A 26,320-nucleotide genomic window follows, 5' to 3' on the forward strand; every position below is an offset into this window, starting at 1 on the left:
TATTCCCTCCTTGCAGGTCAGCCTGGGCTCCGACAGAAACGATGGGCGTGAATCACAAAGTACAACAGTCAAAGGGAAGAGATAAGGGGATCCCACATGTCTTACCATGACTGTGTCTCCATCTGTGTTTGGAAACAGCCTGACGGTCCGTGGGCAGTGCTGCAACTTCAACAACAAGTAACACGGTAATTTAGATGCTGCCTGAATATTCAGATGGGGACATCCCTTTGACTAGTTGGAGGTATTGTTCCTGTCTAAAACCACCATGATTTGCAGTAAAACCCCTTGCTTTATATTACTGAAAAGGTAATTTCCCAAGAGCTGCAAGATCTTGGATTCTTCCGAACACCAAGATGGTGAAGTTATAGAATCACAGAAAATTGAAGTTGGAAGGGACCTCAGGAGGTCACATCTAGTCCAACCCCATGCACAAAGCAGGACCAGCCCCGACTAGATTATTCCAGGCAAGGCTTTGTCGAGCCTAGTCTTAAAAACCTCCAAAGATGGAGATATCACCATCTCTGTGGGTAACCTGTCCCACTGTTTCACTACCGTCCTAGCGAGCAAGTTTTCCCTCATATTTAACCTACACTCCCATTGCTGCAGCTTTTCAAAATCAGAAACATAATCATTCCTTGGAACAGCCCTTCCAGTACACCTCTGTGTATAACAAGTGAATCCCCCAATACAGCCGGTTACATACTTGAAGAAAGAGGCTGAGCTTTAGCATTCTTGGCACACTTTGGAATGGCTGCACCCATAACAAGTGGCATTCGAAAATGGCTTATGCAGGTTACCCCAAGGACTGTTCATGTGCCGACCTCACCATCCACTAACCACTCTGCAGATGCCACCTATTTAACAGAACATCAATGGAGCAAACGTTTAACAATGGTTAATGCTGGGGATGATTATTGTAGTCCTTCGCCTGCGAAGTCAGACTTTTTTAGTTACTATAGTGAAATTTTGCTTTCGTTGAAGTCAATGAAAAAATACCTGTAGATTTACTTGGGGGGGGGGGGGGAGGGTGTAGGACTTCACCTTAAGCATCCAACTATGCAAAGTTTGCAGAGAGAAGGAAATTATAACTCATGCAGTATTTAATCTCTAAAAATTACCTATGTGTATTTTTTGTTTTGTACATCAACATCCTCCAGGACTGTAAATGCTGATCCATTGAAAAGGCACAAATCCGCAGTTTTTAGAGATTTTGGATAATGACAGTGTTACTGGTATAGGTGTAAATACAGCTCATCCTGGGCACGCAGGGGAAAATAGGAAAGATTTCTCTGTTGGGTATTTGAAGCTACTCAAGAGGTTTGAGTGTTAGAACAAGTCCTGGTTAGATGAACATGATGAATGATGGATGGATGAACATGCAACGGGCAGATGAAGTGGTCAGCTACATGACAAACACAATTTATTATAAGGATGTTACAACAGAGCATGTATACCAATTGCTAGGGATACTCTACGTACACTCCTCTCCCCCCTCTCCCAACTATGCAGCTGGTTCAATAAAAAATATCACCCACAAAAATTCATGCCTCTCACATACTTCCTGATCTGTCATGGCTACAACATCACTCCAACATATCTGCCTCTGTGCTGTATACGTACTTATATAACAGGTGCGCAAAAGTATATATGTTACCCACGCAAGCATAAAGAATCATGTATTGAAAATATCGATACACTTTGTTATATTAGATTGGTGGATTTGAACATTAAAGTCAGAATTAATTTCTACTGGTTCTTTCTAGCTATAGGCAAACAACATTGCTCCTTTTAGAGTAGCAACATTGTAGGGAGAGCACATCCAAGCCATTGTAAGAATAGTCATGAAGCACAAGAGTCATATTCGTAAGCCGTATGGACAGACAGGAGGGGAAAATATCAAAACAGGAAGCGTTTACCTATTGCAAAAATTACTTTAGAGTCCTGAAAGGAGATGGAGGATGGACTCCACCTCCACTATAGTCCTCCATTTTAGCAGCTGCCCTAAAAGTCTAAGACCAGGGCAATTAGCCAAATCCTATTCCACCTATTAGCAACCTAAGTGCTACCTTAGTTTCTAAGCCATGGGTGGCCAACCTGGGGCTCCGGGGTCACAGGATGTCCACCCCTGTTCTAAGCAATCCAATTCCACCCTGATCAAGTCCCTGAACAGTCATTCACACAAGAGAGATGGCTCCTTCTCCCCCTTGCTGCTTTGTGTGCCCGAGTGTTATGGCTAGGATGAAGGCCTGCGATGCACAGACATGTTACGGATTTCGGGGACTCGAGCAGGGTGGAACAAGACCATACTGAAATGCTTGGGTCCAAACCTTTCCTGCAGCTAGGGTAGAAGTGACTCATCCCAGCCCAGAGTACAGACCAAAGGCACTTGGGGAGTCCCCTAGCTCTCCTGTTCTCTCAATAAGCAGCTTTGTGCTCCCTAACCTGCCTGTGACAGTATATGACTCCCCTTATTCTCACAATGGGTCGCCTTTGAGAGCTTAATCCACTTGGGAAAGAACAGAGCTCCCTCTGTTGTGTCCCATACAGACCACTTAGCAGGGGTGGGCAAAATACGGCCCATGGGCCAGATCCAGCCTGTGGTGGACTCCGTTTTCTGGCTGCCCCTGTGGCGGTGGCTCCTTTGGATGCTGCTACCGGACCCAGACCTGCTGCCCAGGCACCCAGCGCTGCACCCACGGCCGGGGGTGGGACCCGCACAGGCAGGGTGAGTGGCCGGGTGGCTGGGTTGGGGCTGTGGCTGGGAACAAGACAGGCTGGCATGGCTGGGGAGACCCCAGGATCTTGGGTCAGTGACAGTGTGGGGCTAGAGCCAGGGCAGGGATGCGATGCGCTGCCCACACACCCTTTCAAGGGCGGGTGGGCAGCAGATCACGGCTCTGCCGCGCACTGTCACTGCCCCCAAATCCTGGGGTCTCTCTGGCCCTGCCCACCTGTCTCACTCCCAGCCACTGCCCCATCCCAGCCACCCAGCTGTGCACCCTGCCCGTATGGGTCCTGCCCTCGGCAGTGGGTGAGGGGTGGACAGGCTGGGGTAATGGGGCTGTGTTACTGGGAAATGGAGTCTGGCCACAGGCTGAATCCATCATTTTGCCCATCATTAGAGGGCAACGTCCAAATAACAGTGGAGGAGGGCAGCTGACCCACCACTTAACCCAACAGACTTGTGGTGAGAGCACTTACCCAGGGAGGAAGAGCCTCAGGTTTGAGGCTCTCCTTAGCCAGAAGGGGCTTGAACCTGCAGCTCCCACTTCCCAGCAAACTGTCTCATCTACCAGCATGTGAGCTGGGTAGAGGGAAGGAGGCGAAGGCACCTCAACCCCCCTGTTGAAGACAAGTCATGGGTAAGGCAAGACGGAAGGTATTATGAAGCCAGCATGCAAGGAGCTGGCTCAGTGAGATGGCACTGGGCTGGGATGGAGGGAAACCTGGGCTCTGGCCCCTGCTCCCAGCTTGTTCTCCCAATGCTGTTTATGTATCAGTCATTGCAGAAAATGTGCTGGGGCCGGGACCCAGGTCTCCCCCCCAGGGCAATGCTTCCTCACTGGGCCACAGAGCAGCATCGTCTTCTTGCTCCAGGACTCTTTCTCTTGGAAGTGGCTAGTGAGCCAGCTTCAGCAGTAGGGCTGGGGGATGCTTAGGCCCTAGCTAGCTCGTGGCCTGCTAGGTAGGGAACTTGGAAATGGGACATAGTCTGACTGAGGACCTAGAATCCAGGCTTCCTCTGGACAAGTGTCCTCAGGGCAGCTTCATGGTTTTCTCCTGGGGTTTGTGCGCACACAGAGGAGATGTGTGCAGGGATGTGTTTCCTGGTAGCACTCGCAGGAGCTCTGCAAAAGCAGTACAGACATGCCCTTAGTTGCCTAGATGCCCAAAGACACCTATTAGGTGGAACAGGCTGTGGCCCAGTGTCTTCAGGATGCTGGGTATGAAGGTCAGTTCGTGATAAGGGAGGTGGGGAGCAATAGAGAAGGGAGCACTGGTCTCAGTGACTCAAGTCCTAAAGGCAGGCTCCTATAGCAACACTAGTCCAACCACAGCAATCACCATGAGGATGCCGGCAAGGATACAGATGCTAATGAAGACGATGTCGCTGGTGTCTTGGCTCTTGATCTCATAGGTGTCTATGGCTTCGGCGTCCTGTTGCTGCGACTCCACCAGGTTCTTGGCGTACTGGCTCAGCCGGTAGGGATCGGAGCCTGACAGGAGGTTTACGGAGGCTTCCTTCCTTCTGGGCTCGCACTGCACTTCGTACTTGTGAATGTCCTCCTGGTCCCCTGATGAAAAGTTGATGTACAGGATGCTAACGATCATGGATGTGTTGTTTCTTTTCTGTGGGACAGGGGTTAAAGCCCAATTTTGTATTTGATTTGTCTTTGGTGAATTAATATCTTCTTTTCAGCCACAAAAAACCCCAAGCCCACAATGTAGCAACATTCAGACCATGCCAAGCCTTAGTATCTTAAGAGACAAAGACTGGGTGCAATGTATTCATAGTGGTTTCTTGCCAACAGCTTAAAAGCATGTGGCTCAAATGTGTGCTAAGAGGTAGAGTCAGGGAGGTATAGGGCCTTAACAGGTCTCCTAGTCCATCATCTTACTCTGAGACATGACCAAGTGTAGCCAGATCAATCTTGGCAGACACGTGTCTCACCTGCAGTGACCCTGGCCCATGTCTGAGCCTAGGCTAGGAGGCAAAAAATAGGTGGATTCATGGCTTCTGACTATCCAGAAAGATGTAGCCTTATTTCCACAGGGACTTCAAAGAGAGCACCAGGTGCTCCTCTCCTCTGGTCATAACAGGATAATTCTCATGGCTTGTCAGGTCTCTTCTGGGCTCTGTCCTGGGCCACACGCTGAGACACGTTGCTAAAAGCTGCAGCATTGCCAACTCTCATGCTTTTTGGTGTTGCTGTTAAAGTCTACACGTCAGGAATGTGAAAAACGTAGCTCTTTCTAATATATATGTATATACATATAAACACATAATAAAGAAAAAACTAAGGTTTTCACCTTCCCAAAGCATAGACTTTAAGAACAACACCAAAAACCCTGAGAGTTGGCAATACTGAAGATGGCCACTGAGTTTGGGTTCCTCAGGCTCTTTTGGCCCTTGTCCCATCTCTGCATTCACACGGCAGATGGGTCAGACTGTCCAAAGGAAAAAATATCACAATCCAATCTGGGAAACCTGATCTCTGCCAAGGCATCTCTTTGATCATCAGCCCCTGCCTATAAATTAGGGAAAATACTTCTTTTTCCCCACCTTTTGTTTATCTTGTCCCAAAAGCTTTTCGTTAGCAGGACAATCTCTTACTATGTAGCTAGCTAGAAGCAGGGTTTACCGCATGATTGCAGGGGACTACGATTCATACCGATTGCTTACCTGGGACTCGGTACCACAGGTGTCGAACCTCGTGTGGATCCTGAAGTTCAGGCCGACCACCTGGGCAGGACAGGAGGGAGTCCCTAAGTAGATCTTATTTCTCTCCAGCTGAGCCAGAGACCTCATGGGGATCTGGATCTGAAAGTCCGTGCGTGTGCAGCTGACGTTCATGGGCACAACTGGAGGGGGAAAAAGAACGCAAGCAAGAAGTTCATCTCCAAAGTCATGAGGAACTTGAAGGAGAGGGAGGGGATTGTTTCCAATATTGTAGTTTGCAACAGATGTTGTAAGCAGAGAGTATTTCTCCAGTGTAGAGTATTTTTACAGCTATTTTCAACTTTTTTTTTTATCAACATATGAAACAAAACAGTCTGCTCTGGCATTCAGGTCCAAGGGGCCCAGAGCTGCCAACTTTTACATTAATGAGAGTCTGGTGATATTTTGTTGTTGGTATTTAGGAGTTGTGTGACTAGGCGAGGCTCTCTGCATTCCCTTAAAAAGCCTAGGAAAACTGATAAGCCCCCATGACAACAGAGAAAAACTTGAGCACGTGACTCAGGTGTCACCTAAAGGCTCAGAAACCAGAAGGCAAAGAAAAAGTTACTGGCAGGATTATTATTTTAATTATTTTCTATATAACTATTTTATAGTAATAAAAATATTATTATTTTCCTCTGGCATCCACTGGGGCACAGATGAATACGCGTGCATCTCTGTCTCGGTGTGTGGTTGCAAAGTCTTTGGCACGTTTCAGGAAGGCCTGAATATCTTGAGACTTAGTTATCCCTCGTGGTGCACCGTCCAGTCCAGTTTGTAACGCACGGCTGGCTTTCAACCTCAGTTGTGTCCACAGACACGTGATTAATGCTCAGGGTGTTTCTACCAGACCTCTGAATGGCGAGGCAGCTACACAACTCCAGGAGGCGCCTGGCCCATTTCATGGGGAGATTGCAAGATCAGCTGCCATTTTTCCAGGCTGATCATGGTGGGCCCCCCATACCTGATTGGCCAAAGGGCCCCAGTGGCCACCCTGTCCCTCACTGCTGATTGGCTGCAAGGAATGTCTGTCATACAGCCCCACCCCCTAGCACTGATGGGTTGTGAGGACTGTACATCATGTGGCTGCAAACTGGAGAGGGGTGGGGCTGCACGACAGGCAGCCCTCTCAGCCAATCAGTGGCAAGGGGCAGGGGCGGCACCCATCTTGTGCTCCTCTGTGTGCTGGCAGGCTCCTCCCCCCTCCCCGCCAGGCTGCCCACCATGAGCACGGCTGGCTCCCTCTGGGGAGCCGGCATTTTATTTTCAGTAAGTTTTCTTTTTTTTCTCATGGATTTCACAGATATTGCCCGCTTTTGCAGGCAATGTTGGATTTTGCATTTTCCACGAAACTCACAAAATTGTGATTTCACTAGGTCCCTATGCATGGGTCATCAGCAGCAGAGAGTGAAGGATGCCTTAAACCAGGGAGGCCGGCCGTTTTTGGCACTCCTTGAGTGTCCCTCCAATCCCCTTCCCCTGCCTGAGCTGCTGCTCTGCTTCCTGCTCGCTGCCCTATCTGCCACGTGCCACATAGAGGCTGCCTGTGCCACTTGGGGCACACATGCTGCAGGTTGGCCTTTCCTGGGCTGCCAGAGAAGACAGATCCCCGTTCCCGGTGCCCCTGGCTGTGCTGAAGCTTCTCCCTGCATCGAGGAGCCCAAGACAGAGGGAAGTGGGAGGGACAGTCCAGGCTATGACCCCCACTGCCCGCCAGTAGGACGAGCCATCTAGAGGTAACAACCCAGAAGGGAGGTTGGCAGGAGGTGCAAAGCTGTGTGCACCTGGAAGTGCCCTGCTTTCTTGTCTCCATGGGGCAGTGCAGCTCAGGATCACCCCCATGCTGGTCTGTGTGGCCTCAGCCCTCTATTAGGACCTCATGAGCCCTCTAAGGACACTGTGGCTTAGGCTGGCACACACACACACACACACACACACACACACACACACACACACACACACACACACACATCAACCTGGACCCTATGAGCTTCAGGCTGGAAGAGACCCCCCTGGGTCATTGACCCCAATCCCTTTCTACTGCCATACCACAAACTGGTCCAGCTCCATCTTATTCACAAATGCAGACCCAGCCTGTGCATTTATTAGCTAGTCAGATCTCAAAAGTGGGATTTGCATATATTTTCTATCTCCAACAACACTCCTCTGCCTGCCCCTCTGTGAAGCATGATGCCAATCACCACCAGGCAGGAGCAGCGGCCGTTCAGGAGTGGAACATCTTAGCGTATCAGGCCAACATCTCAAGTGCTAGGGGGCTGAACAGAGCAAAGCCCCCACCCGAAAGCCCATTGTCTCCCATGTTTTAGTATGGGAGTACATCTGAGTGAAGCAGGCAACCTCTTCTCTTCTCAGTGACCCCCTCTAGAAAATGGGATGTGAGAGAACACCCTCATAGTTTTGGTAAAGGCCCACTGAAGCTAATGGGTGACCGCTATGCTGGGTAGCCATAACGAAACCATGAAACTCTTCTTTGAAGTGATAGCGGTCTCTAAGCCAGCACAGGGCACTTGAGGTGAACTACCTGGGTGGACCTGCATGTGTGTGGGAGTGTGGGTGTGTGTATGTGTGCAAGAAAGAGAAGCAAGCATGAACATATTGGGACAGAGGTGGAGACTAGAGGGAAGCGCCAGCACAACCTGCGCAGACACAGCGATGTGAAACTAAGGCAGGGGCGGGCAATTATTTTGGGCAGAGGGCCACTTACTGAGTTTTGCAAGCCACTGAGGGCTGCATGACAGGCAGCCAGGGGCAGATAAATATTAATTTTCAAAAACTTTTAGGGGCCCCGTGGGCTGGATAGAATGGCCTGGTGGGCTGCATCCGGCCCGTGGGCTGCATTTTGCCCACCCCTGGACAAAGCCAGGGCAAAGTCTGGACAGAGGTGTCTGGGAGATGCCATCTCTAACAGCGTGTTCATGCAGAGATAGAAACACCCTGATCTGTCTGACTGCCCTGACTTCTGCTAACCAGCACTCGGCACAGTCTCTGCAAATGAACAAGGCTGCAGCCCGGGAATCCCTGGCTCCGCTGGGGATGCCTCTCCTTACTAGAACAAATGCCAAATCCCTACATTTGGAATTAAAAAGGGGGCAAAACACCTACCTCACAGGCTGTCAGAAAGATGGCCTAGAAGCTGCAATGAACTCTGATGGTGTAACATGCTCCAGTCCTTGTGCTTCATTGGTTTCAACTCTGTGGCCGTGTCCAGATGACCGTGGCTGTGAGCTTTGTGGCACTGCAGACATGTCTGTGGTGCCACAGACCGCATATTCAGCCATTCTTTGTGCTTCAAGGTAGCAGCACACGGCGTTTTTTTGACCCCTGGGTATCCAAGGGTAAAAAAAAAATGTGCAAAAAAAAAGTGGAGTGGTGCATGCGGGGCAGCACGCACCACTTAAAACCGGAGCCTGGCCGGCCAGAGCCACACTGCAGCTGCTGGCCAGGATCTGAGTGGCAGCCCCAGAAGCTCCCAGGACCCCAGGTAAGGCTGCTGGGGCCAGCCCAGTGCTGGCCCAATCCTTCTCTACCCTACCTGGGGTAACCTGCTATGTGCCAGACAGCGTGTGACTTAGGTGTTCCCTGGGAACAAGTAGCAGCGGCACAAGGTGTCCCACTGCTAGTTGTCCTTGCGTAACCAAACATCCACGCTCATGTGGATGTGGCCTGTGAGTCAATTTGCTTCATGCACACTGAATCTAAAATGCCACCAGCCACGTTTCGCACCAACTATGCACCTGCGTGACTGCCTCAATGGGGAGCAGGGTAATGGGGAACCAGACCCCTGATCTACAGTGCTATGATCACCTCCATGTTTGCCAGCAAAGCGGTCGGGCTTTCTACACGCAGAGAACAAATGCATAAGCCACTCAGAAAGAAAAACCCAGAGCAATCAAAGGTAGCGCTTATCAGGGTTCAAACCAAACACTTCAGCAATATAAATTATTGAATTATTCTAACTCTGTTAGAATTTCAGGCTTATGAAACTGATAAGAGGCAATACAATCAACATGAAAAAATGGTGTCACTTGGCTACATTCAGTACATTATAAAACCATTAAAAGATTTACCAAATAACTAGAGTGCATTAGATCAAGAGGAGGAGGAGAAAATGGATCCTTTCACCCTGCTGGAAGACTTTCTTTTAAATGACCATAAATCACATCCACAACCCAATTCGCTTCCTTTTATGGGCCAGCTGGAAAGGAAAATATTTATATGGAATAATGAAATACAGAGCCGATGCAGCCCTCTGATTTCTGTTGACATGGTTTCATGTCCAGTACCCAGTGCCGACCATCGTACAATAGTACCCAAACTCCACTGCCTTTAGTGCTTGCTTCTACCCTACTCTCTCTGTTGTATTGCCACCAAGGCAACTCCCTTGGTGATAATGCCAATATAAAAAGTCCTCGTGTTCCTACTACCACAGGCTCTCATTCTTTGAATGCATACAGAGCTCAGGAGAGCAACGTCAAGCCCAGGTGTGTTTATTATTGATATTTAGGCTTGGCAGCGTTCGATTGGTGTGTGCCGATACACGTGCGCCTTTGTGTTCTAATTAGAACGCATCGGAACAGACTCGATTAATCAAGTCGGCTGGAGCGTTCACGCTCCAGCGTGTCTCACCATCACGTGTATTAAGTGTCCCACATTTCGAAACAGCTGAGAGGGCGCTTTAAATAAAACTCATCGAATGAGCTTTATTTAAAGCACCCCCGAGGCCATTTTGAAATGTGCAATGCTTCATACAAATGATGGAGGTGTTTTAATTAAAGCAGCTCTCTGGGAACCACTCCAATTGAAATGCACACCCCACCCCTGCGCACATCCATAGACACCCTTTATTTTTTTAATCATTTCGACGGCTAATATTGATGTTTATTTTTAAGTGTTTATTTCATTTTTTTATGGATTTACATTGTCAGGATTGCACCGAATAAGGAGACTGGGGAGTAGACAGTTTATTAATGACAAACGTAACAGCTATGGGACTGCCGCCAGAGCTGCCATCAGTTCTGGCTTTGCTCACCCGAAGCTCCCTTGTCTGCTTTGTCACTTCCTCTTCCTTGGTTCCCGGTCCCCTGGGGCTCCTGGGAGTTGCAATCGAAACTACAGTCAGCACGGCTCTGTAGGACTGCTCCCCCTGTCTCCGTGCACTCCATCAACCATCTTTTGTACATTCCCTTTCTATTCATTTTGATTATTAATGGTGGAAATATTTTTTTCATCAGTCCGTGAGATGACATTGATGTCTATCAACATTTACCAACAAACACTGAATCCTGCCAAGCCTTTTTATATTCCAGGAGCGCCAACCAAGTGTAGGGCCAGAGTCGGCCTTAGGGAAAATGGCGCTCTGGGCAAACTTGTATTTTGGTGTCGCCGCATGTATTTTGGTGCCTCCCACCCCCAAGTCAGCGCCAGGCAGGCAGAGGCAGGGATCTGCCAGGGCAGGGCGGGGTGGGGAGAGCACTGCTGTGAGTGTGGGCTGCTCACGTGTGTGTGTGCATGTGCGTGTGTTCGGTGCCCCCCTGACCACAGCGCCCTGGGTGGTCATCCGTGTCACCCACCCCTAAGGCTGCCTCTGTGTGAGGCCCACACTGAGTGTGCTGGTTGTGGTACGTATAAAATGTAAGCGTCAGAGGCAGTTCCTACTCTTTATAGTCGAGCGGTGCCTTGAGATGGGGACTTACTCCAAATGATGCGAGGAACTCTTGGCAGGGTTAGGTAAAGGATGCAGACCTCACATGCCCTAGGCCAATACTGTGGCCACCCCGCTGTTCTTGAGCTGTAACTTGTCTATTTGAATCTCCTCCCAAGGAAAAGCCCAAGCACGCCATGTGAGGGGCTCGTTGGATACAATAGGAAGCGACCCGGCGTTTCATCAAGACGCCGGTCCCGTCTTTTGCAGAGGATGTTTATAGTAGGCTTGTACCACACAGACTCTTAATTACAAGCAGCTGCAGCTGCATAAATCATTAGCCAGTGCGCGAAATGAACATGCCGTGTTCATTTACCGAGGAAGACAGTGGTTTCATGTTCGATTTCTTCCTTTCACAGCTGAATGTTAATCACATTTGTTTACGAAATGCGGGCTGGCGGGGGAGACGCGAGAGGCCCGAGCTCACTTTCCAGCTCAGACACGGGCTGTCACACCAACCTTAGGCAAGCCACTTCATTTCTCTGGGTACCTCTCCCTACCTGCTCTGGGGTGTGTTAGTCTGGGGCAAGGATTCACTGAGTAATGAGCTAGTGCAACCTATCCAATTATTTCCATTTTCTGGGTGACTTCTGCAAACGGGGGTTATTTTTTAGCCCTGCGTGTTCCCTTTCATCGGTGACTTGCCAATTCAAGGGACAGTAACAGGATGGGACACCCCTTTCGGTCTGGTATCAGGCTACCAATTGGTATCTCTGCACTGGAGCAAGGAGATGCTACTATAAAAACCAGTACTAAGCTGTGACAGGCAAGGCAGGCTTGTCTGCTGCAGGCTTCAGGCATCCCTTGCATGTTCCTCTTGCTGATCCCCACACACTTTTCAACCAGAAATGAATCCAGCCTCACCGCCCTTGTGTAGGGAAAGGTTTTACCAAGCGATCACCTGAGATCCAGGGTGGCTAAGTGAGTCGTTTCAGGTCACAAAGGAAGTCTGGGGCAGAGCAGAAATTAGAAGCATCTTCTTCTGACTCCCAATTAATTGCTTGTCCATCCTCCCTCCTCTGTCTGCATGGGATCTTTCCCAAATCCTATCAGCACAGAGGAAGCTGATGGAGCAGTTGCAAAACAAGATGAAGCCGACGACTTTACAGAGTCACAGCTGTGTCTGAACCCAGCCACTGCTAGCGAATAGTGGGCGGCAGAGCCCGGGAGGCTCCTGCGCCGGGGGACACCAGCAAAACACTGAGGTTTGTTCCTTGGGAGAACTGTAGAGCGATGGCCAGGATCCAGCAGGGTTTTGCAAGCTCTTGCACCAAGTTTGAATAGGAATTAACTTCTGCGGCTGGGTTATAAAACCCTGCACACATCAGGTTTGTAATCACAACCCGGGCTGCCCCTTGACGACAGCAGCAGTAGCAGTGGCTAATCTTCTCCACCTCCAACTTGGTTACTTAACACATGTGGTCTCACCACGCAGGCACAGCATACACGGTGCTAGTCCCATCTGCAACACACAGCAGGCTGCTCCTTTACTAGTAGCCTCCTGGATACCCAGAGAGGATCATCTTGTGCAGAAATAGGGTATGAATCATCCCCGACACCCAGGTCAGCTCAAACGCAATTATCTTGAAATACAGCAAATACCATAAATTTGCCAGCTTTTGAGGAGGCGCAAAGGTTGACAAATATATGAGAAGCACTGTACAGAGAGGGAGCGTGGGGCTGAGCCTCCCACCCACCATCTCCATAGCTTTGAACTTGCAGCTGCAAAAATGATGCCTGCCAAAGCCATGATTTTTTTTTTTTAACTTGCAAGAGAGACTAAGTAGATTTGAGCCTGCTCCAAAGACTTGACACTTGTTGGTAACGCTGTGTTACTTGAGTGGCTTGGCAAATAAAATCTCCCCCCGAACACGAAGTACATGGGACAATTTATGCCCAAGAGAACAGTCCAGGAGAGCGCGAAACCCTTGGTGAGGTCTAGACAGACCTCATGGTAGGACGCGCAAGGGGAGTCACGTTGCGACTACTCATGATCATTGAAGGTCAGGAAAAATGGTCTCCTGATGGACCTTGTTCTCTTAGCTCCAAGCTGTTTGGAGGGCAGGAGATGCCCCTGCAGATGTAGGTGGCTTGGCTGACATAAATCATAATGCAAGAGCAGGTTCAACCAGGTCCCATTGTGACACTTCAGGTGACACTTAAAGCTGCAGGAGCTGACTTCCTGCACAACACAAGTCAGGGACATTCAGCCTTACTCTGGGTGCCAACTCGAGAGTGAACTGCCAGGACAAGGGAGAATGCATTACAAAGTCGAAGGTCCACCTCAGGTAGGTCCCACATTGGGCACATCACTTTTGGTAGTCTGTGACGCGAGGGAATGATGTGGCCAGCATCACATCTGGTTGCCTTTGATGACTCGGTCCAAATAACCCCAGACCTCTTTACAGCTGGGTTAGTAAGCCAAGGCCTCCAACAAGAATTCAGAGCAAAGCCCAACCTCAAAAAGCTCCAGCCAGGCAGCCAAGCCACGCAGCCACTAGGCTGTGACCCCCGCCGGAGGAACAATGAAACTGCCAAGCTGGCTCACGCTCATGGTCCATCTAGCCCCGTATCTCCTCTCCAGCACCAGCCGGTGCCAATGGGGCTCTGAGGCTGGTACAAGAAACCCCACCCTAGGGCCCTGTAAGATAAATGGCCACCCATCGGCATCTCCTCCAAAGCCCTCGCCTGTGGACCTGGCTTCTGAGAGCTCACTACAGGCAAGAGGGCACTGGGGACCTTGTTATAAGGCATTCATAGGATGCCCTCCCCATCAGGGTAAGGGCAGTATTTATAGACTAAAAAAAGAAGTCATTTACTGTAAAAGCTATAGTGGTAAATAAGTAGCAGAGGAAGATCAGGCTTGGGTGCACGGGAAGGAAATACTGTGTTTTCTGGTCATAGTTTGCCACTCATCTATGCGCTGTGTTGGCTGAACTCATCTCTGGTGGCGCTCCCTGGGTAAGCAGGCACCCGGCACAAATGTGACCTTATGCTTTGGTTGACAGCTGGGAAGTGTCTGGAGCCCTTGAGCAGTGAACAGGGGCACTGTATCTCACAGTCTCCATTTTTAAAATGTGTCCTTCCAGTTCTGACTCGCAGTTGAAGTCATAAAAGCAGAAATATTTCCTGTTGAGGGGAATGTGGAAGATGTCTGTGTTATTTGTATGCCATATGGCAGGGGACTCCATTTACTTGTTTCATCTTGTGCTGACTTCAAGGAGTTAAATTGTTTCTAGAGACAGTCTGGGGGAGTGGGGAATGGGTCCTCAGTGGATTAGCCACATAGCCCTGTCTGAGCTGGGGGCTGTCACAACTCATTGACATTTGAATGGGTCTCCCTTGGCAATGGCATGGGTATGCGAGGGCAGCATTTCTCAACCCATGGGTCACGACCCAAAAGCAAGTCACAAGAATATATGAAAGGGTCATAAACAATCATGGAAAAACAGGGGGAAATGCAGAAAATCATTGATTTTTCTCCTTTAAAGGAGAAAAACGTGGGAAACTGCGGGTTTCCCCTTGCACCCTGGCAAAGTTCCAGCCTGCGAGGGGCTGCTTGGAGCGGGGGGAGTGGGAGGAGGGCGATCAGGTAGGGGTGCCATGTGCATGTGTGTACGTGTACATGCATGTGGCACCCAGGCAGCTTGGAGAGCAGCTCCTGCAGCTCTGTCTATGGGGCGGGGGGCATAGATGACATGTCGGGGGGCAACGGTGGTACAGACATGTCAGGGAGACATGGGGGGGGACACGTGTCCCCCCAGATTTGTGCACCCACAGCGGGCAGGGGGCTGCAGCCTGACCAGACCAGCATGGGCAGGAGCCATCAGCTACACAAAGAATAATGGATGGTGGAGGGGGGGGGTGCACTGCTTTCACCTCTTCCCACTGCCAGCTTCTCCCTTCAGACTGCAACTCTCCCCTGCCACCGTGGCCCACCTGCTCCCCTCAGGCCACGGCTCGACTCTGAAAGGGAGGTGGGGTGGTGAGCAAAGCGGGCAGCCTTAGGGGAGCGGCAGTGGTGGCTGGGCAGTGGTGCCAAGGTACAGCTGTGGCCCAGTGCGCCAGTGGCCGGAGGAGGCAAGGGCAGCACGGCCCCTCCCATCCATTACGCTTTGTGGTGCTGGTGGCATGGCTTGCATGGGGGTCCTAGCGGTGGCAGTGGCAGCAATGAGTCTTGCCATCCCACATGCAGTCCTGCTCACTGGGCCACGGAGGCAGCTCCTGTCCATGCCAGGCTGTAGCCCCATGCCTGCTGTCGGTGCACAAATCTACAAGTCTGGGGGGGGCACAGGCCCCCGCATGCCCCACACATATCCCCCCTTTTCCACACACACGCTGCCCCACACACTGGGGAGCTGAGGCCTGGGGCAGAGGGAAGTGGGTTGGGAGTGAAGGGCACCAGCAGGGCCAGGGGGCTGCAAGTCGGGAGCGAGGGGCACCAGCAGTGCTGGGAAGCTGTGGGTTGGGACCGAGGGGCACCGGGAATTTGCATTGTGCAGGTTGCACAATGATGAATGCCACTTGGGAGTAATGAAGAGCCACACGTTGCTATTGCTGTTCATGTTTTCCTGTTGGTGTTGATTTCTGTCTTTAAAATTAAGATAGTTGAGCTGCTTTAACCTGTAGTGTCTAATAAGTATTTTGGGGCCAACATACATGTGTGTTTTCTACTTAAACTACTTACTGGGTCGGGATGGGTCATTGATGTCTACAAATGGGTCCCGGTACAAAGACGGTTGAGAACCACCCTGCTGGAGGGGCAGAAGACAGGTTCTGCCATCTAGGCTGGAAACTAAGCAACAGATCAGGGGTGCACATGGTAGCAAGGAGTGGGAGCTGTACAAGGGAGCATACCAGCCATTTTCAAGAGAGAGGAGGAGGAAACCAGGTGCAAAAGGAAGAGGGCCCATGATTCAGAGAAGTCGTTCGCAGCTGCAGGAGGGGGGTGGGATCCTGGATGCTGCAGCAGATTCTGATCAAATCCCAAAGAATGGTCAGGAAGGACAGGGAAACTGAGGCAGGAAATAAAGTGAGTGAGTGAGTCTGAGAGAGAGATAAATTGTTTTCTTGCAGCATAGAAAGTACAGAGCAGTTGTGTTAGGAACCTTTCCAAACCTGGCATCCGCCTGAAGATGGCCACCCCTGGAGCCCCTGAGCAGACACCACTCATGCACCTGAAGAGGTAAATTCCTACGCCAGTGCACCCACAAGGCCAGCGCTCTGGGAGAGCAGGCATTTAAGCAAGCACCAAGCTAAGGGGTCTGCACTGATCTCCAAATCTAATCTGGGGTCCCCCAACTTCAGCAGCCCATGGGGAGCAGTGCTGAGCACACGATGCCCCGCAGGCAACATCAGACATTGCTGTCTCTGAAGAAACACACAGTCACGGCAGCAAAAATGTGGCCAGAAACACTGTCAGGGGATCTCGATGTTGCCCGTGAGTCACAGGCTGAGGACTGCTGGGCACAGGAGGTCTCAGCCCTTCGAAGAGGTGCTAGGCAGGGCATGCATCTCAAGAATATGCCTAGACACACTGAGCTGCAGGCAGCACTGGGCTCTGCTATGACTGGCAAAGCTTAATGGCTAATGGGTTGGGTGTGATGGGACCCAAATAGCATCCTAGCACACATCCAAAAGAGAGTTTGACCAACCCTGTGATGCACTGCACTCACTTCCACCTGGAGACGCATGAACAGCTGAATGTCTAATCCATGGGCGCTTGCTAGGAGTGCAAAGCTCCAGCTGAGTAACTAACTGCACACGCAAAGAGCCAGTTACACATCTCCCTGACTGTCTGTGCACACAGCTGCCTGGTTTGCATGTGCAATCAGTGCAAGTCCAGGGCACAAATGCAAGTGCACAAAGACGCGTTCAGTTTTGGAACTCCAAGTTGTCTAATTTTCCCTGGTTGTCTCTGTACTCAGGCTTCAGGGCTGCTTTGCCCTGAAACCCATCCAAAATGTCATAGCAAAAGAATAAGCAATAGCAGCACACCCACAGGAAGAGGAAAAAACAGCTCCACGCGCTGAGTGCTGCCTTACCTCCAATATACACTACCGAGAACCCCCGGTTGGCTGTGTTCCTGTCTGTGTGGAGGACCAACAGCAGTTTGTTTCCACTGGAGATTATGGGAGATGGCATCTCTCTCCCACACCACTTCCCCAGCAGGGAAGCCTTCTCATTGCCTCCATCAAACACTGCCAGATGGTCGTAATCACAGCCATCTGTCAGGCTGTTCCGTCCCTCCAGATCCAAGTCCAGGAAGAAGACTTTGATTCGGTATCCTGGGGGCAGCTGGATGGTCCACTGACATTTGATATTGTTGGGGTAAAAGCTGGGATACTGCGGGCTGGAGAAATTCCCTTTGACGACTGTGTAGACTTCTTGGCATTCGGCTGGGTAGAAAAGAAAGGGGGAAAGCGCTTTACCAAACCAACCCAAGCCCAGGGAGGCTGTCAGGATTGCTGTGGGCAGTTCACTTGCTTTATGCCTAAAATCTATTGCAACCGTACTCGTTTCTACATGGACACCTCATAGCCACATGCTCTGTATGTTCAAGGAGCCAGCGGGGACAGAAGACATTACACGATGGTGGCAGACTGCCGAGGATGTAAAAAATCATGATGATAATTAGCACAAGCAGGCTTTTTATCAGGGAGGTTCAGTGCACTCAAACAGCGAAGGAAAAAGGCTCGTTCTCCCACTTCTACAGACCTACAGGTTTGCAGAGGCTCAAAGGAGTCATGGGCTGGTGTTGCCCCGTTGAAGTCCATGGGAGCTTTTCCATTGACTTGAAGGGGACAAGCGGGGGTGGATGGTCTTGCTGCTAAGGCACTTGACTAGAAGCCAGAGCTCTGGCTTCAGCTCCTGCCTCTGCCACAGGTTCCTCGTGTGAACTTGGGCACGTCACTTTACCTCCTGGCACCTCCATTCGCTATCTGTACAGCGAAGTTCCCGAACCCACAGAGGGGCTGGAAGGGAACAGGCACAGAGATGTGGGAGATGCTGCAGTTAGGGGGCTAGGGAAAAACTTACCGGTGGTGACCTGGTGGAGAAGCAGCAAAGCTCTACCCCTTTTCTGAGACATACACCCAGGGATGATGGCCCAGGAGAGCAGGAGAAGGGACAGAGGGCATCCCACAGTACTGGGAACTCACTCGGCATCAGGGTTTGTCCATACCTGAGTAAAAGTAAGCCTTGAAGCCTCGGCCTCCTATATTGAAGTCTGACTTGAAGACCACCAGGAGCTCGTGGGTGGAAGAGATGATATCAGGAGGCTTCATGCTCCCACAGTAGCGGCTGAGGTGCGTGGCCCCCAGCGTGGGCCCATCGAAGATGGCCACGTAATCAAAGTTGCATTCCACATTGTTTTCCATCTGCAAGTCAATGAAGACCAGCTTGACAACAGAGTTTGGAGCTGCCTGGATGATCCAGTGGCACTCGGCATTGTTGGGGTAATTCTCTGGGTAATCGGGGCTTGTGATCACTCCGGAAAGGCCTGTAAGCACCCCTCCGCAAACATCTGGAAACAAACACAGTCCTGTTATACATATGAGGAGGCATCAAGACAAAGCAGGAGGAAAGCAGAAAGCCCAGAGCTTGGGCGTAGAAGAGCCAGGCATACGTCCCAACCTCAGAAAGTGGAACACGTGAGTCACAAATGCCACACGAGGGGAAGAGCATGACACTCCCTCCCATTCCAGCAAGAAAAGAGGCGCTGTGCCAAGTGAGCAGAGCAGAGCATGCTTTACCTCCTCTGGAAACTGAGGCAAAGTCGTACTGGTCGATAGCGTAACTAGGAATGAAAATGTAGGCGGTCCCTAATTTATGGTAGACGGGCAATGACCAAAGGCTTGATATCACAGCAAATCATTTATAGTGCATATGCTTGGAGACAGGTTCAGATGTTAATTCAGGGACACTTCTATATCAACACACTCCTGTGGCTCCAGCCCTGGTACTGGTCCTGTTTCTTACAATGTAAAATGGTCAATCACATGATGCTTCTGCACAATTAATGGCATTGCTCATTAATGTCACTCTACAGGGCCAAATTCTGCTCTCGGCTATCCCTTGGCATCCTGTTAGTGGCACAGGTATAACGCAGGGGTGTTCAACCCCTGGCCTGTGGAGCTGAGTCATCCGGCCCAAGGGTCTGGACATCTGAGGCCGTGGCAGTGTTAATTGCCACGTCCCTTCTGCCAAATTTCTGAGCCCATGAGGAGCCCTGCAGGCTGGAGAATGTGGCCTTTGTGCCAGCATGCAGCCGGAGCCAGGAGCATGGGCTCAGGCCAGCGCATGGCCAGATCTGGGTGTGCGGATCACATCCACGGACAAGCCCCACATGGTATCTGGCCCGGGGACTGATCCTGGGTCACTGACCCAGCCTGTGGGGCTGGAAGTTTGGGCAACACTGGTATAATGGATTGCAGGACCTTTCTGCAGAAGTCGGAGGAGGGAAGGACCCAGTTTGACTATCAGAGGGTGAAATTGCTGGCTGGCAGTTAGGAAAAGCAGCCTTTCCATGGTAAACTGAATATAATTGCCCCCAGAGCCCTGTGATTTTACCAGGTCCCCTTTCAGTCCAGAACAGCGCTTTGAGCTGGAGTTTCTACAAGCCTTGCAATTGATTTTAGGGCATCTTCACTAGAGCTCATCCAGAGGCCCTCGGAAAGGCTGGATTCATGCATAGAGCCGATCTATTGGGGGTGGGGGGGGGGTGTCTTCCTATCCCTAATCGTTTCATGCTGTGAAATTCTTTGGTGGATTCCGTTTCCTTCAACACTGCTCTTGTTGCAGTCACTCTGTGCCCAGCGCTACAGAGCAAACCTGGAAGGTTTTCACCAACACATTTGAACTTGTTAGCTTCTGGATGAAATTCCACGTAACGCTGTTCCTAACCTTTCTGGTAAACTGCAGAGAAGCCGTGACTGGCCACGTGCTTGTCCGAGTGGAAGATGATGGACATGACGTGCCAGGAAGACGTGAACCGCGGAGGGGAACTCTTGCCGCAGAACTTTCCCAGGAGATTCCCTTGGTCCTCGCTGGCCCCGTTGTAGATTTTGATGTAGTCATAGTCACAACTGTCGTGATACTCCAGGTCAAAGTGACTGAAGGTTAGCAAGACCGAGGAGCCTTCTGTGACCACGATGAGCCACGTACATTCAGTGTCATAGGGGTAGAGGCCGGGGAAATTAGGGCTGGAGAAATTCCCGTGCGGGGCTGAGAGAACTCCCCCACATTTGACACCTGTAGAAAGCAAAAACAATTCAGGTAAAAACAGCAGAACATGCAACTGCTCTGCAAATCTCCAGAGGCCCAGGTTGCCTTGTCCTCTTGAGCAGCAGCCGTGTGTTGCCTGAAAGGTGACTCATTTCAGCGGTGGGCAGAGTGATTTCTGCACAGACTGTCACGCTGTATGAGTCAGCAGGTTGCTCGTGTTGCCAACAAGGCTAACGGCATCCTGGGCTGCATTAATAAGAGCATTGCCAAAAAAAAAAAAAAGTCAAGGAAAGAAAATGATTCCCTCCTGTTCTGCCCCGGTGAGGCCACATCTGTGTCCACTACAGAAAGGACGTGGACCAGTTGGAGCGAGTCCAGCGGAGGGCAATGACAATGATGATGGGGCTGGGGCACATGGCTTATGAGGAGAGGCTGAGGGAGCTGGGCTGATTTATTCTGCAGAAGAGAAGACTGAAAGGGGATTTGATAGCAGCCTTTAACTCCCTGCAGGGGGTTCGAAACAGGATGGAGCTGGACTCTTCTCAGTGGGGGCAGATGACAGAACAAGGAGCAATGGGTTCAAGTTGCAGCAAGGGACGTTTAAGTTGGATATGGGCAGTCCTCGACTTACAGTGTTTTGAGTTACAGCGTTTCGAGTTACAACATTTATAAATTGACACCCTGTTTTGACTTTATGACGTCAATTTTGACTTTACAACGCTTGATCTGACGTGACGCCACGCCAGCGAACAAGTTCGCTGCATCGCCCATCTCCCTGGAGAACGTCTGTCCAAACTTCCTTGGACGCTTTCTTTAAGAAACCAGACGAGACTCCAGAAAACCTGCAGCCAAGACTCCCGAGAAGACTCCAGCCAAGAACCCTTCAAAATGTCCAACCAAGAGCCCTTCAAAAAGTCCAGCAAAGTCACCTCAAAGAAGTCCTTCCAAATCAATACGGTTGCTATTTACAATATAAATACATTAATGTAGCTATATTGCTGATCAATAATTGATCAAGTACAAAATTCTGGGATATTTTTGGTGAAAATAGGGTATTGGGCCTTGGTTCAGAAATGAAACCCCTGTTTATAACATTGTTTCTTATGAGAAAATCGGTTCCGAGTTGCAACGTTTCGACTTAAGACGCGGTTTTCAGGAACCAATTGTGTCCTAAGTCCGAGGACTGCCTGTATTAGGAAAAACTTTCTCATGAGGAGGGTGATGAAGCACTGGGACAGGCTCCCCAGAGAGGTGGTGTAGTCTCCATCCTGGGAGGTTTTAAAGGCCTGGCTTGACAAAGCCTTGGCTGGGAGGATGTAGCTGGGGATGGTGCTGCTTTGCGCAGGGGGTTGGACTAGATGTGACCTCCTGAGGTCCCTTCCAGCCCTCATTTTTTGTGAGTCTTTGCTTGTCACATACCTTGGCCTGAAGGGATCAGAGGCCCAGGGGGGGTTTCGAGAGCAGAACTCAGTCTGGGGCTGAGCTGCTGCTCCCTGGCTATTTACTGGTACAAACCGTAGCAGTGATTCCTGGGTCCAGATTATTTGCTTTTGGTCAGTGTTTCTACACTGCTCTGTCCTTGCTTCCTTCTCCCCTCCTCCTGCCGCTTTCACTTCACAATTCCTTTCTTCTCACCTCTCATCTGAATCACAGGGCCCTCCTTTGCAACTGCTACTTCTCTTCATCAAATCACTCCTATGGATGGATGCACACAGCGATGCAAGAGTGCTTTTCATGTTAAAAACCTCAATCTACTTGCTTGAAATTTTCCTGGAGGAAACGAGCCTGTGTGTGGCCCTTTGTGCCACATCTGTCTTTACTTTTGCTAGGGAAAAAAAAAATGGTTGATCAAATTTGAAAGTAATAGAGACACAGGCCTAAATTGCAAGCTGGCGGGCAAGCTGCTTTCACACGCCAGGACCCACCACCTCCTGGGAGGCAGAGACTGTCCGTGTGGGCAACATTATGAGTGGCATCTCTTGATGAATGAGATCTCCACCAGGCAGAAGGGTGCTGCTCTGAATGAACAGCTGGGAGTCATTCCTCCTCACCTTAGCTGTCTCCGGCTGCCCAGGCAAAGTATCTTAGTACATCACAAATCATGAAGCACCAAGAACCATAAAAACCTGTCCTGAGACCTGATCACACAACCAGCGTATGAATGGCTCACTTGAGCTCTCCATCAGGCCAAAAGAGGACAAGACCATTTAGTTTTACCTACACGCATGTTTCTCTATACCGATGGAAGCACACGGCACCGAAGCCAGGTCCAAAGAGAGAGCTTGTTTGAAAAAGGCGTGCAAACACTGGACCTGGGGCATGAGAACCCATTGCCAAAATGGGCCAGAACTCAGGCCTACCAGCTTCTTCAACAGCCTTTTAACCTTCATCCTTCAAATGCTAATATGGCGGTGGAAAAAACATATTTCTTGGTGATATCTTAAAATTCAAACTCGTAGAAATCAAGGTTGAGTGCTTGATTCATTTAACAATGAGTTATGCATGTACAGATTGATTTTCTAATGAAATCTTTATCCCAAGGCATAGTGACTATAAAATAAGAAGTCAGGGAGGTAGAGGAGGGGGGAACCTGCAGCTCAAGTCTTATGGACTAGATAAATATGGGGGTATAGGAAGCAGAGACATCACATCTGGGAGCAAAGACAGACCCTTTTTGCCCTCGAAGGGACATGTGTAGATTCCTTAACAAGTCTGCGTGCTATCCATCTGAACAAAGTCTATTGCAAATCAATAGCCAGCCATTGCACCTGGCTTTTCAACACCCGCTCTGGCGCTGTGAACTCTGCAGGAAGGAGGGTCTCCGTGGAAGCAGGGACTGCACCAAGCACAAGGCAAATGGTTCAAGTGTGTTTGTGTGTGTGTGTACACACCACTCAATCCCTGGTGGTAATTACCAGGGCCAGGCAGTGAAGTAACATAAGGAAGGCATTAAAAGAACAATGTTATTAAGATAACTCTCTGAGAGGGGAGCCTGCAAGAGGGGTTACTAGTTCAATGCACAGACAACCACTGATCAATGAATAGCTCTATGCTTTGAAGTACTTAAGTGAGTGCAATAAGGGACAACGTCTTCTAAGCAGTCCTCACTGCATGCTAGCTCTTTGGAGCAAGGGGGAATTTGTTGCATCCTACTGGATTTCTTCCAATTTGCAGAGCAGAGGGCAGGTGCTTCATAGGATTGAGAGGCAGCAGACCCGAGTTCTCAGCCTGGCTCTGCCATGATTGCTGGGGTGAGCCATTTAGCCCAATGGTTCTCAACCTTTTTTAGATTAAAGGCACTTCTCATAGACTCAGGGCTCCCCTCAGGAAATGCCAGCTCTTAGTTTTCACTTATTTTTGACTGCAGAAAAATACTAGAGTAATTCTGCCGCAAAGAATTCGGAAAGACCCCAGCAGAGCAGAATGTGGCCAGAATGGATTCCTGTTTGAAATCTCAGGGTTTATCTTGTGAATCACGCTTGCACACCTAACAGTGCTAACATTGTGTGGCACCCTTGCAAAGATCTCAAGGCACCCCAGGGTGCCTCAGCATCTGGTTGAGAGTCAGCGATCTGGTCTCTTCACGCTGGTGTTTCACCTCAATGTAGCCTGCAGGCTCTTGGGCCAGCAAGCGTCTCTGCCTAGTGCAGTGGGCCTCCGATCCCACCTGAGTCTCCTAGGGGGTAATTAATATTTAGACATGGTCCGTAACAGTACAGCAGAATGACACAGGATCATGACCTGTTTGACCAGCACCAACAGACCTAGGTAGTCCAAGTCCAGGGGGTGTTGATGCCCCAGGCCACCTGGGGTTTTGATTGATAGCTCAGAGGCAGGCTCTTACCAAGTTCTTTGGACTCCAGCCATGCTGGGATGCTGCCATGTGCTGGAAGCTGGGCACAGAGATGATTTTGGTACCACTTGGGGCCTGGCACTGCATCTGGACAGGCACTACTGCCTTCGCTCCTTTGATCCATTCCCCAAATATGGGAACTATATGTGTGTTGGAAATAAACACAGACTGGGAAAGCAGCAGCTCCAAATCTGTACCCACTCCATAATCTCCCAGCAAGGCAATCACCTAGACCTGGGATGGACCCTCGAAGGAGTTGGATGCCTTCTGTGCTTACTAGCTTCTTGAAGGGAGAGCAGATCTGCACTTTGCCTGTGCCTTGAATCACAAGCCAACTCCCTTGAGATTCAAGGGAATTAAGCTTAACTTCTTTACTCCACTCTTTGCATGCTTCTGGGTCCATTGGGAGACGCTGATTGTACAATGCCCTCCAACCTAAGAGGGCATTTGGATGAGCATCCAAATTCTCAGGTCCTTCTCCGAACCAAACAAGGTAGAGAAACCCCTCAGAGCTTACCCCTCTGTAGCAACTGCCTCTGTGGGGAAAGCAATTTTTGGAGAAGCCCAGGCAGCCCTGAGTATACGTAACAGATTTATGAGGCTTAATCGTTAGAGAGATTCACATCCACAGTCCTTTTAGAAACAAGCTAGAACTACAACTCAGCGCCAAAACGGCCTCAAGCTTTGCTGAGTTGCTCCTCCAGAGCCAAATATTATGATTCACTGAAGTCTTTACAAGAGGTATCCGCTGTCCTCAACCCTTTGGGAGAGTGTGGGTCCTCCTAGCTAGTTTAACCAGAAAACTGAGCTATCAACTTCCAGCTCTACCAGATCTCACCAGTTCTGTCTAACATTTCCTCTGGGACTTTCCCCAGCACTTGTCTAGATAAGTGAGCAGAGAGGGGTTTTTGTAATTGCCAACAAGTAGGTCAGAAGAATACCCGGACCGTGACGCCGAGATAACCAGACTGCCAATCTTAAACAAAATAAAAGTGCGACCCCCAAAACAAGCAAACATTTGATCCTATGGCTGGTGCAAAAAAAGAGCCACCCTCAGGCCAATCACATAGGTACAGCTATGCTGCCAGTGCTTACAGATAATGTAACAGGATTTTAGCAATGGGGGTCAAATGTGACATTTCTACACTCTAAAATCAAAGCCTGCTTTGTAACCAGCTGGTAGAAATCAGCCTAGTCCCACTGATTTCAGCAGAGCCAGCCCTTAAGCTCTGTTGCACAAGCAGGTGGGATGATTCAACAGAAACACAGCACAAGTGCTGCCAGCCAGGGGCTGTCCCTCATCAGACCTGCATGCAAGGTAACATATCCCATCCTTGATCTGTAACTACCCCAGCCCAGTAACTCCAGGAGAGTCCTCTCGGCTGTCCCCCTGTTCTTCAAACAGTCCATTTATAACCTCTCACCCTCCCCTGTACCTGGGCAAGAGAAGGGAGAGATGCCCAAGTAACTCTTGATTACCAAGGAATAAGCAGCAGTGCTGCCCTGCGCTGCATCAACAAATGTTACACTATCTATACAGCGAGCAATCACTAAAGAAGGCATAGAAATGTGTAAATCCAAAAAAAAAAAAAAAAAGACTAATGCACAATAATAAGTCCCGACCTGCAATTGCAGACTATAAAAACGGGTGCTATTACTGCCTATGAGGCTAGTCGTGTGGGTATGTGGATATGAAGGTAGGGACTGTTGGGGGCTTCCAGGATCAGGAGCTGAAACAACGTGAAATTTTGATACATCCAACAAAACATTAAGGCCAGAGAAACAGGCATCAGTAACGCAAACCCACTGCCAGCTGGTCAGACCTACTGCCAGCATCCTGTAACTATTACCCGAGCTGGGAGTCAAAGTCCAAACGTAAAGGAGTCACTTCAGCCTGGTGTGGAGAACAGCTGAACAGATCCTTACCTTTCTTGGCATTCCCCCTATTTGTTACACACCAGAAAGTTATTGCCACCAGACACCTGATGTGAAAATGCTGCATCCTCAGATAAAGCTGTGATATGAGGCAAACAAATCTCCCGTCATGAAGGAGCAAGAGTATTTTCAAAGCTGTCTATCT

At 49.9% G+C, this 26,320-nt stretch overlaps 1 protein-coding gene across 1 annotated transcript in view; it reads right to left on the bottom strand.

Annotated features, from left to right (window-relative positions):
• Positions 1–1,413: 1,413 nt before the first annotated feature.
• CDCP2 (CUB domain containing protein 2) overlaps positions 1,414–26,320 on the bottom strand; it is a 29,074-nt gene continuing 4,167 nt past the window's right edge. Inside the window, exons 2-6 of the mRNA XM_014598622.3 lie at positions 20,067–20,414; positions 18,346–18,687; positions 17,207–17,560; positions 5,405–5,583; positions 1,414–4,350 (exon numbers count right to left, since the gene is read on the bottom strand). Of these exons, the coding sequence (XP_014454108.1) occupies positions 4,033–4,350; positions 5,405–5,583; positions 17,207–17,560; positions 18,346–18,687; positions 20,067–20,414 (1,541 nt within the window). The 3' untranslated portion in view covers positions 1,414–4,032. The remainder of the gene's footprint in view (positions 4,351–5,404; positions 5,584–17,206; positions 17,561–18,345; positions 18,688–20,066; positions 20,415–26,320) is intronic.

This window comes from Alligator mississippiensis, chromosome 5 (assembly GCF_030867095.1).
Source record: "Alligator mississippiensis isolate rAllMis1 chromosome 5, rAllMis1, whole genome shotgun sequence".
In the NCBI taxonomy this organism is placed as follows: domain Eukaryota; kingdom Metazoa; phylum Chordata; order Crocodylia; family Alligatoridae; genus Alligator; species Alligator mississippiensis.